Source organism: Podarcis filfolensis (genome assembly GCF_964270895.1).
Source record: "Podarcis filfolensis genome assembly, chromosome: 17".
Lineage (NCBI taxonomy): Eukaryota > Metazoa > Chordata > Lepidosauria > Squamata > Lacertidae > Podarcis > Podarcis filfolensis.
Window position 1 is genome coordinate 15,542,008 of NC_139621.1, and position 18,567 is coordinate 15,560,574.

The following is an 18,567-nucleotide window of genomic DNA, read 5'->3' on the forward strand; positions in this document are numbered from 1 at the left end:
TGCAAAGCTGTGGAATGCCCTGCCACCTACCCCTACACCACAGCAGGTCTTAAAGCACAGGTAAAGGTAAAGGGACCCCTGACCGTTAGGTCCAGTTGTGAACAACTCTGGGGTTGTGGCGCTCATCTCACTTTACTGGCCGAGGGAGCCAGCGTACAGCTTCCGGGTCATGTGGCCAGCATGACTAAGCCGCATCTGGCGAACCAGAGCAGCGCATGGAAACGCTGTTTACCTTCTCACCAGAGCAGTACCTATGTATCTAGCACAGGTAGGCTAGTATATTTCACATCTTTGGGACACATTACTTCAGACTTCCAACGTCACTGTGAGCACTTTTAGTGTGGATCTCTGGAAAAATCAGGGTTCCAAAACACGAAGGAAGCCTCCACAGATGAACATGGAATTTGCCCTAAGCATAGCTTAGTCAGTAGAGCACAACACTCTTAATCTCAGCGTTGTGGGTTTGAGCCCACATTGGGCAAAATATTCCTGCAATGCAGGGATTTGAGCTAAATGGTCCTCAGTCCCTTCCAACTCTACAATTCTATGATTCTGTGATCTATGATTACTACACTGCATGTCACACGCTACCTCCCTTTTTCTCTTATCCTATATCACCCCCTTCCAAGCTTTTGTTCTCTCCACATCCTTTTTGTACCCCCCTTTCTTCTTCTAATCTTTTCCTCTCCCTGCACCCCTTTTCTATTCCCCCCCCCATCCCTATTCCATCTCACTAAGTTTAGGGACAACAGCACACAAAATTTCCCCTCTCCAAGCAATGCATACCAGACACAGGTGAGCCATGCAACATTGTTAGCTGACAGCAATAAGATGAAAAAAATGGCACTAATTCCACCATACACTTCTAAATCCAGAGAGATTAAAAGCTCTACAGATACCGTCGTACCTTGGAAGTCAAACGGAATCCATTCCAGAAGTCCGTTCAACTTCCAAAATGTTTGAAAACCAATTGGCGTCTTCTGATTGGTGTCAGGAAGCTCCTGCAGCCAATCAGAAGCCACAGAAACCCCGTTGGATGCTCAGGTTCCAAAATAATGTTTGCAAACCGGAACAATCAAAATGTCCGAGTTCCAGGGCGTTCGGGATCCAAGGTACGACTGTACAGTGAAGCAAGTAGGATTAGATAGATGGTCGTACACAGACATGAAAAAGCAATGAAAGCAACAGGCATTCCAACTCCCCCCAGAAAACTGCAACAGATGGGAAAGGGTCACAGTTTGCCCCCATGGACCTTATCCTGTGGAGGCTTGGACTAGACGCTAAAGAAGAAATCATGATGAATAGCTGTGAGTGAAATACCCTTTTCAGCAGAGGCACAATCAAATTGGGAGGGCAAGACAAGGTTCCCCACTCCAATTCCGGCCACTCAGCACTTCGGCTGATGATTGTTCAGGCCTCTTTTAAGGCTTCCAAAAATCATGTTACATTTCTTACAATTGCTCAAGAGTTGCATGACACTTTGCAACTGTCTCTTTTTATCATGATGAAATATTCCCATTTTGCCAGTAACATTTTATTGAGGTTCCATCTTTCAAAAAATATTAATATTACAGTAATTTCTTCTACAATATGATTTTAATTTAATCAAGGTATAGAAAATTGAATTAATAAATAGGCTAGGTAAAAGTTAAGAACGAAATGTATTAAAGTTAATTAATGCTCGAAGCTAGAGTTATGTTTCTTTCAATTGGACCTATTAAAGGGGGCTTTAATATAGATTTGCACAGCAAGCCAAAGATTTTCAAGTGGAGATAATGAGGCAGCTAGTACTGTTTTAACCCCTCTGGAGTATAATTGGTTGATAAGGTTTTGAAAGATTACAAGGTCTAGGACAAAAAGATTAGCTTTAGTCTCTTCAGATCAAAACTGAAAGCTAATTAAATAACAGTGCTATAAAAAAAGAAGGTAAAGGTTTACTGTACTTTTATTCATCCTTAATTTTCATCTCCCGAGAAAAAACAAGTGAGCATATTTTCTTTACATTTTATTTCGAGACTACTGTGTGGACTACACAGGAGGAACAAGATTTACATTGTCACCTGAGATAGTATTAAAGCCACCAACAGACATGGACAAACCTAAAATGTGGACATGATAATTTCTGTGTCACCGGGAATTCTTTGTATCACAAAGGCACTGTGTAGTCATTTTGACTTTTTTATATTGCATCAGATTGCTACTATTCATGTTTGATGCTTTCTTATGTTTTTATACATGTTGGAAGCTGCCCTGAATTGTTGTTGTTGTTGTTGGGCACAAACATTGCTGCCATTTATATGTTCCATGGTTCGCTTATTGCATTTATTGATGGAGACACATAGCTTAGCAATGGTTAGGGTCTTTTGCATAGATTAAAAATGTGCGGTTTGAACTAATCCTAAAAGGGAAAACCTTTGAAGAGGTCAGAGTCAAAGGTATGGGTAGGGCTTTATTTAGTGCCGTGTATGGGAACAGAGTGTGGGACTCAACAAAGCCAGATCCAAATTCAAACCTTTAGGCAGTCACAAAGCTCAATGGGTGGCCTTTAGCCCATTTTACAGGTCTTCATGGGTATAAAATAGGATAACCACAGCTAACAATAACAATGCAATGGTTACAATCTGCACATATATATGTAGTATTTTCTGCTAGAGGAAAGCCAATGGGAGGGCCATGGAAAATCTGCCTCTCCAGAGAAACACAATTTGATGCATGCCAACATAATTTTTTTCCAAACGCCAACTTAGATTCCAACACACACACATCACTGATTTCCAGATGATTCCAGTGTAAGCAATGTGGATTAGCACCAGTTTCAAGTATGTGATTACCTGTATTAAACTAATTAACATTAACAAGCCCTGAAACCAATTCACAGAACTTAACGCCATACCACATATTACATTCCCTCCATTGGTTTTCTGATCTGTGTGCCTGCAATGATGACACATAGTCTTCACAACTGTGCAAACGCTAAAGCTCATGATTTTGCAAGCACAGAGATTGAACTACAGGTCTTTTTTATAAAAAAAAACCACACCCACACAATTAGTATTTGGAGATCTAAATATGTGTTCATTTTAAAGTTAAAAAATAAATAAAAGATGTTTCCATTTATTTATTTTGAGATTTATAACCTACTCTATCCCAAGGGCTCAGGGCAGTTTTCTGTTGAAAAATGAGAAACTGATTTTAATGATTTTGCTAACCCACATGTCAAGACGACCAAATGGCAGTTCACAAATAACAAATGCTAATTAGCTACCCAAAAGATGTAACAGAATATTCATCATGAACTGTGGGTCAGCATGCATATACAATGTAGTATTCCTAATGCTACTAGATATAACCCAATCTTCTGTACTACACCTTCGGAACAAATCTTTCCTCACCAATTGCTACAATTATAACCAATAGTTAGATGAAATTAATCTGAAAAATATTAAAAACTACCAGAAATGCAGAAACTACCAGAACTAATGAAAGCCAGTTCCTACAAAGCTGCAGTTAGCATTCCCGTTCCCTACACCAGGTGACTATCATCTCAAGGAAGAACATCAGCTCAGGGGAATTAGTAAATTAGTGCACATCCAGAGTTAGGAGCAAGGAGCTAATCTGAAGCATGTAAAAGAGAAGAAGATCCAAGCTGATAACATCCTCTCTTGCTTAACCTAATAAGCACCCAGTTATTATAATAATTGTTGTTTCAGCTAATGAACATGAATCCAGGAGCAGCTGACACGGTACCCTCCATATATTGTTAAATTACAACTCTTATTGTTGGCTAAGCTGGTTAGAGCTGATGAAAGCTGGGGTCCAACAACATCTGGAGAACACATCTGGAGACCTCTGCACTACTTGCTACCAACATCATAGGTGTCTTGTTTCTCCACAAACTAACTGCTGTTCTCTCTGTCATTGGAGAGAGAACTATAGCTCAGGATGTTAAGGCACAAAGTGTCACTGTCTATAGTGGCTGCAGGTTGTCTCCGGGTACAACCACAGTTTTCCACCAGCAACCTATACAATTGCACCCAACTGTAGCAGCAATAGTTCTGGATCAGGGAGACCCAGATTGAGACCCCTGCTTAGCTACAAAGCTCACTAGGTGACCATGAGCCAGACACTCACCCCCTCTTTTTTCTCTTAGCCTTATCTACCTGAGAAATAATCTCAGGATAAAAACCAGGACAGCCATGCATGCTACTGAGCATCCTAGAAAAGAGGTGAAATGAAAATAAAAAAGAAGAGAAAGTGTCTTACTGGATTTTGGTAAACCAGTGCCTCAAAGTGGGTAGGCCTAGGCTGTGTATATGGATGAAAATTAGTCAAATGCATCTCAAGCACCCAGTTGTACAGGATGCACACGAGGCAAAAGTGACATTGCCCCATGTGGTTGACAAACAACTAGCTGTACAGCTGATTAACGTAAACCTGCATTAATTGAAGAGGTCACTTGAAAGACATGGTGTGGGGAAATATCCTTAGTATTTGATGGTTTCAGAAACATGTTATAAGTAGAGAATAAAGACAGAAAAATCAAGATAAGCAACTCTTTTAATGGTTTTTGAGTAGATCTTCTGCTGCATCCAAGTGGCCAAGCTCAGCACTGACAGGTTTTCTGAAAGCTGAATGCTTGTAACAGACAAAAATGTACTTACTCAAAGACACATATTAGTTTTTATGTGCCCACCGCTTCTTTCACTATTGTGATCTGAAAATTAGTATGTTTGTGTTTAAGGCTTATTAAGGAATTGCCTAAGGAGGAATCTAACCCTGCAATTCTATACCTACTTTCTCAGAAGTAAATCCCATTGAACAGATTTACTTCTGTACAAACATGCTCAAATCACACTTATCTGGAACAAATACAAATAATAAATGAAAATATTGCTCCAAAACAACTGCCACCAATTAGAACTCTCCACCCACCCCAACAACCCATCCCCTCCAACCACAGGCACCCCTCGTTCCAATGACTATATACAAAAAATAAGCACACAAACAAAAATAAGAAGCCACCTCCCACACACACAACCCTAATACCCCAACAAACCAATAAACTTTACACCCAACACAAGCGCCACAAAGGTGCTTGACACAGTCTCACTGACCCACCCCTATCACAAGCGAAAGGGGGGATGGCCTGTTCTCAGACAAGGCCATCCATGCCAGCTGAGACACAGGACCAACCGGCTGGGAGCCAAATGGTCCAAGCTAACAAACAACTACATAACAAACAAACTAACACCTATATAACTACATATAGGCCACTCTCTATAACCTGCCCCTCAATCTTCAGCCCACCCCTAACTCTTAACCCCCTCTTCCCCCACCCACCACACTATATGTCAGCACAACACACTAGTTTTGATAAACAATATAAGGTGAGAAACACAGGACAACCCAGACGGGTTGGCAGGGAATCATCCTATAAAATAGACATGCAAAATGTCTAGCTTAAAAGCAATTACATTAAATGTGAGGAGATTGGGAAATCCTACCAAAAGACAATGCATCACCTCATACGTAAACACCATGAAGCTACACATTGCCTACCTGAAGGTGATACTTAACACCACAGAAACTGGCGCTGATATGCCCAGGAACCTCACCAAGATGTTGGAGAGGCTGTACCTCCACAGGCACATCCCTCTACATGTGGTGGGAATGCCCTAAAATCCAACCCTTCTGGACAGCAGTCCTACAAGAGATATGCAAAATAACTAAACAGGTATTAGAACTCACCCCAGCACTGGCCCTACTGAACATCTTCCATGATCATAATAATCACTCACATTATACAGAGCTTATAACCCACCTACTCTCAGCAGCCAGAAGCCTCCTAGCCAGACACTGGAGAGACCTGTCAGGCGTAAACATGGACCAAGGTATCAAACTGTATGGGAAATGGCCTAACTAGAAATGCTAATCAATAAGCTGAAACTGACACGGGGACAAATACAAGAGGACGCCTTCACCCAAGTATGGCACTCCATTATCACATACACAGCCCAACAAGACAACAACAGGAATCCACCAACAGCATACGAATCAATCTGGCTTACCTGACCCAACAAGCCCTCCCCACTCACAAATGCAAACAAACCCCACTGCAGACAACCACAGACAACCAACCACACGCTGCCCCCCAATACCTCTCACTCCCAAGGAAATGTAATAAACAAATAGAAAGAGAACCTACCCAGCTGACGCTGACACAAAACCACACGTGTACACTATACAAAATAATATAAGCCTCACCACACCACCCTTTTTCTCCCCCCTCTTCTTCCCCAACCTTATACTGTACTCAACACTAATGTCTCACAACAAATGTAACTGATTTGTAAGAAAGACTATACAACCTGAAAAAAGACACAAGGTATGTACCTTTGCAAACCAAGAAAATCTTTAATAAAAATATATTTTTTAAAAACAATGACAGCTAGTTTTACAGGAGCTGTGCCTTGAAGAAGAATTAGAATGAAATGTTCTTGCCAACTTCATCAACTGCTACACTTTGTTCATCTCTAGGTTGAAAACTGGGAATGAAAAGTTGGAAACTGGAAACAATATAGAAATACAGTAGGGTTCAGGGAGCTAGATAGGCTCCAGGGCCCTCTAGTAGCTCTTTACACTTTAGGAAACAGAACTCAAACAACAGGGATTAAGCCAAATTAGAAGAAGCAACATTATTCTCACCTGTTAGTTTAAATATAACACTAACCTGTTCCAATGTCTGTATTTTGTCATCTTTAACTTGCAAAATTTCTAAAACCTTCCTGTCCTTGAGTTCAGCTTTCTGCTTTTCTCTAGAAACAACAAAAATATATTGACACTTATTAGTCATAATTTGCTGCTAATCATTTGAATTTTTCATGTCCTGATAATGAATGTCATTTTAAAGCATGGGAAATTAAATTATCTGAGGCTGACAGCCCTTGCAGAATTAATCATGGAACATATGGCAAGTGACAGCAAATTTTATCTGCAAACAACTAAGACAACTTTATTCTAAATGAAGCAGCATTTATGATACCAAGACTAGATATGCTTACTTTTAAAAAAAGATATATGAAGTATCTTGCAAATGAAGCCTTTTTTATGAGCACTCCCCCGCTTCCTCATTATTGATATCAAATAAAATCTGGGTTTCATTTTAGGGATATAAAAAGAGCAACAAATTGAGGACCATCACCATTTTCCCACTGATAAATGCAAAAGTTATATTGTGCTAAAACTGTCAACAATTGGTAAATTCAGGGCTGAGATGTTTCATTCCCTAATGATTTATTCTCCTCAGTCAAGTTCCAAATTGGCAACCATCCCAACCTGTGTATCATAACTTCAACTAGGATGATAATATGGGAACAGAAAGAGAAAACAAATGGTGCCAGCTTCTCAGCTGCATTCATCAGGTTTGCTGGTTTACTCTTCATTTAGATACTGCAACCTGTTTATACAGTTCTTAAACAAATCCTGCAACCAATTGTGCCTCAGGAGTTTTGATTTAGTTGTGGGTAATGTTTGGAGGAATTGTAAAAAAATTCCAAATGAAGACTGGCCAGCTGGACAAAGAGCATCTCCACCTTCACAGTTGTCATTTCTCACCTCGCAGTTGCGAGGCAATAGTTTAGAGACCTACTCCGTGCACTGATGGAATCATAGAACTGTAGGAAGGGACCCAAAGGGACATCTAGCCCAACCCCCTGGGGATGCAGGAAGGGTCATCTTCTGGCTGAGGGGAAAATGTGCAAACAATGCTGGGTTTTTTAGCCTGAGAAGCCAAACTCTCAGTCAAGCACCAGTGAGAGATTTTTAAAATATATATATATATATTCTGGAACCTGAATGACTTAGCCAGTGAGGTTCTACTGTTTCAAGCTGAAGAAAGTGGTCATTGCTCTTCTAAAACACCAAGTTTACTCAACACATACATACTCAATATACCATACAGAAAGACTAAAACCACACACATTTCCCTATTATTCAGTAGATTTGGACCAGAGAGCTTTAGCAACCACATCTTTTATTCCAATAAAGATTGAAATATCATCCTACACCTTTTCTTGGCTTGGTGATGTCACTGCTTTCCAAAGTATATAGCAGTAAGATAAAGTATTATTATTTATAAAGCACCTACAATGAGTGGAAAGAGGGCATGGCAAGAGTAAGATAATTAACTGTATTAATTAAAAAAGAATGCACTGATAAATCTAGTGAACCCTGACTAAACAACTTTTGCCATTATGAAGGGTAAATGACAACAGTGTGTTGAAAAATGAAAGGTGATCAAAGGAGCGCCAAAAACTCCATCAACAGTTGGAATCTGTAAGCAGACAAAAAGTAGTAAACATGGGTACAGAATCTGTCCCTCACAGAAAAGAGAAACCAGGAGGAAAAAATTGAAAGGATGCACAAAGTGGCCAACCCTCGAAGAGGCACAGAAAAAGCATCCGCATCTGAAGTGTGTTTGTCGGTTCTTCATACAAGGCTTTATGCAAGTCTGTTCCAAGCCCAACCTCTGTGGCGTGGGTGGCGCTGTGGGTTAAACCACAGAGCCTAGGACTTGCCGATCAGAAGGTCAGCGGTTCGAATCCCCATGATGGGGTGAGCTCCTGTTGCTCAGTCCCTGCTCCTGCCAACCTAGCAGTTCGAAAGCATGCCAAAGTGCAAGTAGATAAATAGGTACCACTCCGGCAGAAAGGTAAACGGCGTTTCCGTGTGCTGCTCTGATTTCGCCAGAAGTGGCTTAGTCATGCTGGCCACATGACCCGGAAGATGTCTGCGGACAAACGCCGGCTCCCTCGGCCTATAGAGCGAGATGAGCGAGCAACCCCAGAGTCGGTCACAACTGGACCTAATGGTCAGGGGTCCCTTTACCTTTACCTTTAAGCTTCACATACTTCAGTGAGAAAGTTCTTTTTGTTTCTTCTTTTTAAACAAGAGGTGTATAAATTTTAAGAAATAAAAAATAAGGGCATACTTATTTTAGGAATAATTTTTCAATAGAATGTTTTTTTAAAGTATTCCGTCTACTTTTTCTTTTTTTTTCTTTTTTAAAGAGCATGCTATGACTAGACTAAACATTTGGGGAAAGGAGCCATAATAAATGCGATGGGCACTGGATGAATGCCTCATTGCCTTAAATTAATAATAACCCCAGAATTGTAACTTTCTGCTGCAAAGTCTCTGCCATCCTATTCCCTCTAGCTCCAATTTCTGCCCTATTTTGTCTCTTGCACACATGAGCTCTCTCGCTTTCATAGCAAGCTGTAAACCTGGGGGATAGCAAGGAAGCCCCATACCTCGGGTTACAGACGCTTCAGGTTGCGCGATTTCGGGTTGCAAACGTGCCTCCCGTACGGATCACGTTTGCAATCCAAGCGTCCACTGTATATACAGCCTGAAGTCTCTTGTACAAGTAGAACGCCACAAATTAGATATCACTCCCAGTGTCTAACAGGGGCACAAATGAGAATTCCAAGAATGTATCTACATTCCATTAAAGAAAAGGGAGAAAATTAACACCTTCGGGGGGGGGGGGGGGGAGTTCCTTCGGTAAGCAGCCTTTAGTAGAGTGGTTGCAGTACAAACTAAGTCAGAAATGTGCAATCATTGTATATACTGTGTAAATGCTCCAATTTTTGCATACAGTGGGTGCAAGTAGATGCTGCAGCATAAATTAAAAACCTGGTATAGAATTTTATCACCAGCTCCTCCTGGTGGTATAGGATAACTTCCAATACTCATTACAGGGAAGGTCCCAGAAGAGGCGCTAAGTAATATTGCTGTATGCTTCAAGCTACTAGCATATCATTGAACCCACTGCTACATTTTAAGTATGATAAACGGGACGAAAGGGTGGAAGCAGAGGAAAGGCTTGCTTATAAAGGTAAATGGCACAGTCGGAAAAAAATATGGTTGATTCAATTAATATACACTGTACATGCCTACAATACATTAAAAAGTGTTCGCCCAAATAAGAAAAAAACATAATTCAGGCACTGTCAAAGAGTTGATGATGATCAATGACCGAGACAAACTCCAGTTTAGCTAATTAGAACCACTGATGAGCAATAATGATGTGAGCTAAGAATATTTGCAGACTTCTTTAGGATGAAAAATGGAGTGAAGAGAGGCTGTCAATTTGTACAAGTTTTAAGCTCCAATCACTTTTCCCACGAGTACCGCCTATTTTAAATGTTTAACAGAGCTGTATTTAACCACATGGATTTTTCACAGTCAGTTTTCACCAGCCACCGAAAGCCAAAAAATCTGAGAAATTATACTAAACCATTAACTAACAATTTTCTATTGCATATGGCCCACGCTATATATTATACAACATGACAGGACCATATTTTCTGGGATTTGGCCCATTTTTAATGAGTTGTCAAAAATGAAATATTGGATACGACGAGGAAGCATTTAACTACGAATGAGGTGTGAAAATAGAACCTGCAGTTTCTAAAAAACCGCAAATATTTTCAAAGGTGCCCTGCTGAAGTTTATAAAATATTATCTTTTCTATAATAAATATGCAAAGCAGTGGTGTTGAAGAGAAATTATGGGCAGGAGGACAAATAGAGATCTGTGGTGGAAATCAATTAAACTTGTTCATAACATAAAGTGAAACACAGAGAAGTCAAAAGCTATGCTATTTCATATTACTGTAGCAAAAGTGTAAGTGATAAAAGACAGTGGCTACAACCCAACGAGGCGCCAACAAGTGTAGAAGGATTTGTTTGTAATTTCTCTCCAGAAGCCCCCTCTGAACTGAAAAGCTGCATTTTGAAATGCCAACACAATGTTTGGGTTTGTCAAAGCAGGATGCTGAAGAAAGGAGTCTGAAGGCATAGGAGACAATTTAGCTTAGGCAAAGTAAGTGTGGTCTTGAGCAATGCCTAGATGGGTGATGGACTGGGCCCTATGCGAGCCACTCTAAGAATACTGGAAACGACTTTACACCAAACAAGGCTTTACCTTTTGTGTAGATCACTGTTTATTTAGTTGCTCGTTGCTTTTCTCACATATACAAACAACCCCACTTTGACAACCTCAACTGCTTTGGACTGTTCATGGCACTTCCCATTCATGGAGGTTGTGCAGGTGAGACTTGTGAGGCCATTTAAGGATACCAGAGCTCACATATACACACATGTGTTGCTTTGACTATCCTTCTCCCACCACCGTCCACAAACAGACACAAGAAACACAAGAAACTTCCCCAGGATTTCAAAAGCAGTTTACGCCATGGCAGGATCTTGCTGATGGTGCCCCCTGGTGCAGTTTACCTTGCAGAAGTGACAATATATTTCTTTCTCTCCCACAGGAAACGAAGGCTGGGAGGATCAACATTTCTCTGAACGTAGGGCTTTGGAAGAAAGCCTTCAGCGCTTCCTGAACAGGAAGGGTGGGGGAGACAGTGAAACTGGTTGTGTTCTCTCCATCCATAATTCCACCCCACTTCAGTGACTCTGCCAGCATAGTGGGGCTTTTGTGGCATTATACAGCCCCTCAGCCAGGAGATCTCAAGTATAGGGTTGCATCTAAACCTCAATACATGCTAAGATGTGTGAAAAATGGAAAACGTGAGATTGCCAAACCAAATTTTACATGCAGTTTTTGTTGTATTTAACAACCCAGAAAGCCTAATTTGCAAAGTATTAAAATATCTGAGTCTCCATATCAATTATTTTTATAATGAAAACATTTAAAGAACATATGATCAATATAAATTACATTTTTCTAACATCGCTTAATTTAAAATTAAGTAACTGCTTAACTGATTATGTCTTTGCTCTGTGCATTATTTCACTACATATTGCTTTGTCTACTAGAGAAGCTTGATTCAAGGAAAGAAATTGTCTTGTACTTGTAAACTGAATGACTAAAATCAATCATGATTTTTATAGCTATGAACACAGATGACTCTTTATGCATTCCTGTACATTGTGGAGGTTATGGCTTAAAGTACTAAGCTGAACACTTTAAGTATCATATTTCTTTCTTAATTTTGAAAGCATCTTATCATATAAAATGCACAAGTTTCTTACAGTGCTCAAAATATCAGCACTTCAGAACAGACTGGTCTAACATCTGCACATCACCAGGGTTTCCCCCAAGGATTTTTAAATGATGCCTGCCTGTGCTGAATAAAGTGCTAACTTGCACCTTGCATTTCAAACTGTGTCCTGAGCAGCCATCCAGTTGGTACAACACCAGCTGAATTCCCATAGGCCACTGTTCACTCAGGCTTGACTGCAATTATCATGTCAATATTTTGTGCTCCGATATGCAGATATGCACACATGCAAGCTGCGTAATACTTTCTTCTCCATGGAATGTTGACTTATGTTCAATGTTCTGAGAATTTTTAATGAAACAGGGTATTAAACTTTCATCAGTTGTGGACAATCACAATTATTTGACCTTAGAGGCAAAGGTTATACACCTCGACACCCCACTATTCTTTTCTGCGTGCCAGTCAGTGATGGCGTGATCTGGCTAAAAACAAAATCCTTGTTTTAAAACCTTTGCTGCTATATATTCACTTAAGAAAATATTAATCAGCTTACATTAAAGGTTTTACATTAAAGACCAGGCATTTACATTTTGTTTTACTCCAATCCACATCTATAGCATAATCTTATAGTTTAAATGAGTGCCCATATGCTAAGCGGTCTATGACGGTGCTCTGTATGCCTTGATTAACTGAGGAAGGAAGCTGATAAATGACAAAGTTGCATTGATTGAATTACTCTGTCTATTGGCAGTATAATCAATGAGCATTGCTAAATGATTTAATGCAAACAAGTTCATTTGATATTGCCACCAGAAGATCAGATATAAATCACTTGATGTTTAAATCCTGCCATGGTGTTATATTTCCCCTCTAAATAGAACACTGAGAAGGCTGTACAGACAATGTAATACACAGCCTCAACTCAATGGGGAAAAAATATTATGGTTTATTCCACCTTCACCAGTCTGAGCCCAACTGTTATAGTCCATGCTGGACATAATCCACAATCCCTAGAGGAAGCTGACACTTGAAACCAACATAAATGCCCTGCTCATGAATTTAAACATGTAGTTACAAGATTGGCATTATTCCGTAACAGACTGGAAACCCAACAGACCAAGTAGTTTTAAAACAGATTCCGGTTGCTTAGATCTTTACCCATATGTAAATGAAGGAACAAAAATTTATTTTATAACTTATAACTGAAACAGAGTAAAGCTTCACACATTTCTTTAATAAACGGAAGCACATTAGATGCACAGGGCAATCTCTGCAAGCTGTCTGGATAAAGGAACTTTTTAAAAGGCAGGGTGGGGGGAACCAAGATATGAATAGCCAAAGCAGGATGTCACTGCACAACTTTAAGAATATTTGCTCTAGTATTTGGCTTAAAAATACGTAGTTAAATTCATTAAATTATTGCTCTGCCCTCAGAGTTTTTTAGTTCTTGTTTTTTTAGAGGGGAGTTGGCCTTACATGGCAAAATCTCCATTCTGATCCAGAGTAAAGAAATTTGCTACTTGGGAATATTCCGATTTTTTTTTTTAAAGAAATATTTATTAAGATTTTACAAAGACAAATATACAAAAACACATAATAATAAAAGAGAAAAAGTAAAAAATAAAAAGATAAATAAAACATACAGAAACAACAAGTTAAAAACAATTATTTTTCATAACATAAAACTCGTTTGCTTGTTTCTTTGACTTCCTCACACCTCCCCTTCTTGTATTCCCATTTAAATAATCAAATCAGCAAATCCTTACCCTCTTTCATTTATCTTGTCTCTATAGCTTAACATTTTATAACTCAATATTTTCATACATTATCAATTCATTTTTGCATATTCTTATTAACTTTGTTGCCAATACCACTTATTTCTAATCCAACACCATTTTAGTTGGCCTTACATGGCAAAATCTCCATTCTGATCCAGAGTAAAGAAATTTGTTACTTGGGAATATTCCGATTTAAGGCATTTGCTCACCCAAGTGACTGAAACACAGAATGAACCATGTGTAAGCCAGAGGAAGACATGTCTCCTCCAGCTGTTATGAAAAAGCAGAAGTCAATTATTAAGTCCATTATTAGGTCCTTTTTCATATTAAAATGGCCACTCCCAACAGGACCAATGTCATTTTATAGAAGGTTTGGAAACTTACTGGACATCATTGACCCTTGCACTCTTTGTCACTGTGGTAACTTATGTGCATGAGTTTGCAGGATAATTCTCTTGCCCTGTCTTCAAAGGAATTTTTTTCTTCTTCAATTCATTTCTATACCGCTTTCTATTTTTTAAAAAGAAAATCTCCAGGTGGCCTACAACCTACATTAAAACATCAAACAAAACAATCCAGGAAAACCACACACAAAAGAAATACAATACAAAGTATACATTCAAAGCAACATAATTAACAGGAAACAAAAATATTATCTTAAAAAGTCAGGGTTGTTTGTTTTCACAAACATCAGGAAGAATTTTCTGATGGTAAGAGTTGTTTGACAGGCGAACAGACTCCCTTGGAAGGTGGTCGCCTCTGCTTCCTTGGACGTTCTAAAGCAGAGGTTAGATTGTCATCCATCACAGCTACTTTAGTTGAGATTCCTGCTTTGTAGAGGGTTAGACTAGATGGCCCTCAGGCTCCCTTACAATTCTACAAAGATTCTATGAAAAGGAAGCAGAACCTCCACCCCAAGTCCTGGTAGGACCAGGGTCTGCTAGCAAAAACTATATATGTGGGTCATTCCATCTGCTTCTGATTGGAGATTTGTCACACAAGTCAAAAACTACTGCTTATAGGCACCTGGCATATCATCCGGACACAGAAACCACCTAACCACACAGCCTCCATCTTCCCAGGATTCATACGCATTCAGACCAGCACTGCATTTGGACCTTTCTCCAGAGCTTCCACAGTGTCTTCTGATTCAGATGTTACGAAGAAGTAGAGTTGCAGGTCACCAGTGTAACCATGGCTGTGTGCTCCAAAATGTCTAGTGACAGCTCCCCAGTGTCTCCATGTAGCTGTTAAATAGCATTGGAGTGAATGCCCTGCAGAACCCCATAGCACAGTTGCAATGGGTGAACAAGCACTCCTTCCCCCAATCCTATTCTCTACACTCAACTGTGCAAGTAGGAATGGGATGACTGCAGTACAGTGTTTCTACGCACCATCCTACACAGCCAATCCAGAAGCTGCTGAGAGACCAAGTAACAGTAACACGGTTGCATTCCCATTGGCTTTCTCCCAATGCAGCTCATTCCATCCAGGCAATGGAAGCTCGTTTACTCCCCAAACCAGGCCTAAACCCAGACTGAAATGAATCTAGATAATCAGGGTCATACAGGAACACTTGAAGTCGCTCCGTCACCACCTTTTGCACTATGCTCTTGTGCAGGCATGTGTTAGGGACGCGGGTGGCGCTGTGGGTTAAACCACAGAGCCTAGGGCTTGCCGATCAGAAGGTTGGCGGTTCGAATCCCTGCGACGGGGTGAGCTCCCGTTCCTCGGTCCTGCTCCTGCCAACCTAGCAGTTGGAAAGCACGTCAACGTGCAAGTAGATCAATAGGTACCGCTCCGGCGGGAAGGTAAACGGCGTTTCCGTGCACTGCTCTGGTTCGCCAGAAGTGGCTTAGTCATGGTGGCCACATGACCCGGAAGCTGTACGCCGGCTCCCTCGGCCAATAAAGCGAGATGAGCGCCGCAACCCCAGAGTCGGTCACGACTGGACCTAATGGTCAGGGGTCCCTTTACCCTTTACCTTGTGCAGGCATAGGCAAACTGGCCTTCCAGATGTTTGGGACTACAATTCCCATCATCCCTGACCACTGGCCCTGTTAGCTAGGGATGATGGGGATTGTAGTCCCAAACATCTGGAGGGCCAGAGTTTGCCTATGCCTGCTCTTGTGCTTTTGCACTGGCATCTGGGTAGCCACTGTGAGAAAAGGATGCTGGACAAGATGGACCACTGCCCTGATCCAGCAGGGTCTTCTTCTGTTCTTACAACCATTGGTTCCAGGTGGGTCACACCACAACCTCTATAAGGGCAGCTGGCACCTCCCCATCACACAACGGCATGTTCACAACATCCTGGGCACCCTGCTCTAGCTAGCTTTAACCAGCCCAGGAAGGGCAGGTACCAGGGGAACATATGGTCAGATGGACTGCTTCAATTATCCTGTCCACTTTCTCACTTATTAAAATATGCTGAGTTTGTGGGAAAACATTGATAAAAGGTACTCAAAATAGCTTAAAAGTTAATTTCAAAACTCCGTACAGTTGGCTTGCTCCTTCTAGAAACATTTACAGAGCAACAGAAGCATTTCCAGGTTTTTACCTGATAAACACAGGTATTCAAAATTACTGATTAAGTGTTTATTTGTGCTTAATTTTATCAAAAACAAGTTTCAAAAGGCATATGAACTAGAAATAGCATACCTTTTTTTTTTACATAATTCAGAGATCAATAGTATTTAAAGTAGTTGGAAAGTACACTAACATGGATATACTTTTACAATGGCTTGTTTGAAAATACCTGGAGGCTTTAACATATCCCAAAGGCTTTTCTCATTTGCACAGTAAAGATATTTTTTGTTTGTACCTGAATATTAAAACAGAGAATGTTGTTACAGTCACCAGATAAGAACTGCAACGAATGCTGAAAAGTGAAATCTATTTTGTGTATCTCAGGAATCAACACTACAGACAATGAGGTTCCAGTTTCATTTTGAAATTTTTAGGGCAGTTCAATCCCTATTTGGGAACATGAAAGAATTCTGAAAAGGAAAAAGTTACTTTCTTCAGTTGCAAAATATTTCCACATCAAACCAGTACAAAGGTATAATTCCCCAAAAGATTTTTCAACTGCACAGCTTAATTATCATAGTCTCATAAAAATGGATATTTAAAAGTGTTGCAAATAAGTCTACTGAAATATTAATTGGTTAAATAAAAACAATTAGACTAAATAAAGAATGCCTAAAAAAGACAGGCCTTTTTTTGGTGGTGACCCTCTCAGGTATGGAAACATTAATATAGGGCCCAAAAAAATCCTAATTTCATGTGTACATTAAATAATGGGGTCTGAACAAGCACAATGAGATCATGGGGTCATAGAAAATAGTTCAGTTGCCCTATGTGAAGCAACTGTGAAAAGGGCTAATTTGGTGCTAGAGATCATTAGGAACAAAATTGAAAACAAAAGTGACAAGGCTCATGACCGTTAGAGGGAGGTAAACCAGTACAGTATGCTGGTTCAGACAATGTGCAAACCAAACCGTGGTTCAGCTCAGTGTAGTGCAGCAGAAGAGAGACCAGAGATGAGCAAAGCAGCCATAACCTCTTCTCTCAGAGCCCATACATTTGAATTAAGCTATGGTTTGGTTTAGCATGATGTGTGAAGCAGGCCAATGTCTGGCCCAAATTCACCCCATAAGATTCATAGTTCAGTGGGATTTTGATCTCAGATTTCCCTAGTCCTAGTCCCACACTTTACAACTATACCTTATTGGTTCTCATATTATTTCTTCATACCTTATTGGTTCTCATATTATTTCTTCACTCAGGAAAAAAAGGACTATATGTTTTCAACAATTAAGGTCCATATATTTAACAAGCAAGTATTCCAACATCTCAGAAAGTGGCATTCTTAAGTCATTTTAATGATGGTGGTGGTGGTAGTGGTATTTATTTATATCCTGCCATGTTCCCTGATGGGAAAAACAATTATTAACAGAATTAAATCTCTCCCTCTATATATAATTACTAAAATCATACTAGATGACACTTGGGATTCATTTCAACTCTAGAGTTCTATGGTTCAATAACAACAACAACAACAACAACGTTTTAAAACCAACTTTTGTCACTTTAAAATTTTTATAACGTATCTAAAACAAAGTATCAAGAGATGAATGCTATGGCTACAACATTTATCTGGCTGATAGGCTAGGATAAATCAGGTCAAAACCTTCTGATCAACTGAAAAATTAATCAGGCAGAAGATAGATGATAGATAGATAGATAGATAGATAGATGATAGATAGATTAGATAGATAGATAGATAGATAGATAGATAGATAGATAGATAGATAGATGATAGATAGATATAGATGATAGATGCACACACACACTGCAAATGGCAAGTGTCATCAAAAAGTATTCACCCTTCGCTTACACAATAGGAGTGCTTCTTCTAAGATGAGATAGTAGAATGATGCCTGCTGTGAGAGATACATATATCATCTTACCTTCACCCCACAACTGATTTCTGTCTTTAGACATATTGTTGATCATATGCAAATTCAATTTAATTAATCAGTCAACTAACACTCATGAAATTTATGGACTAAGATTCCTTTAACCAAATGGCAGCCCTAAATATAACTAGGCCTGTCACCTTCAATAAGTCAGCACTGATCTCCTGAATACATGGAGAACGGAGTTATTCAACTGTATTGTACGACATCATTTCTGCCCTCTCTGTATGGCCAGCTACCTAGGGCAAACCCTTGTGATTTTAAACAGTTTCCTCAT

The 18,567-nt window shown here is 39.8% G+C and overlaps 1 protein-coding gene across 3 annotated transcripts in view; it reads right to left on the bottom strand.

The window, feature by feature from the left end:
• CNTLN (centlein) overlaps positions 1-18,567 on the bottom strand; it is a 171,497-nt gene that overhangs the window by 130,459 nt on the left and 22,471 nt on the right. For all 3 annotated transcript variants that reach the window (XR_014542968.1, XM_083592879.1, XM_083592878.1), the window contains exon 3: positions 6,731-6,815. Coding sequence is in view for 2 of the 3 variants with exons in the window: in XM_083592879.1 (XP_083449005.1) it covers positions 6,731-6,815 (85 nt within the window). In the remaining variant the exon portion in view is untranslated. The remainder of the gene's footprint in view (positions 1-6,730; positions 6,816-18,567) is intronic.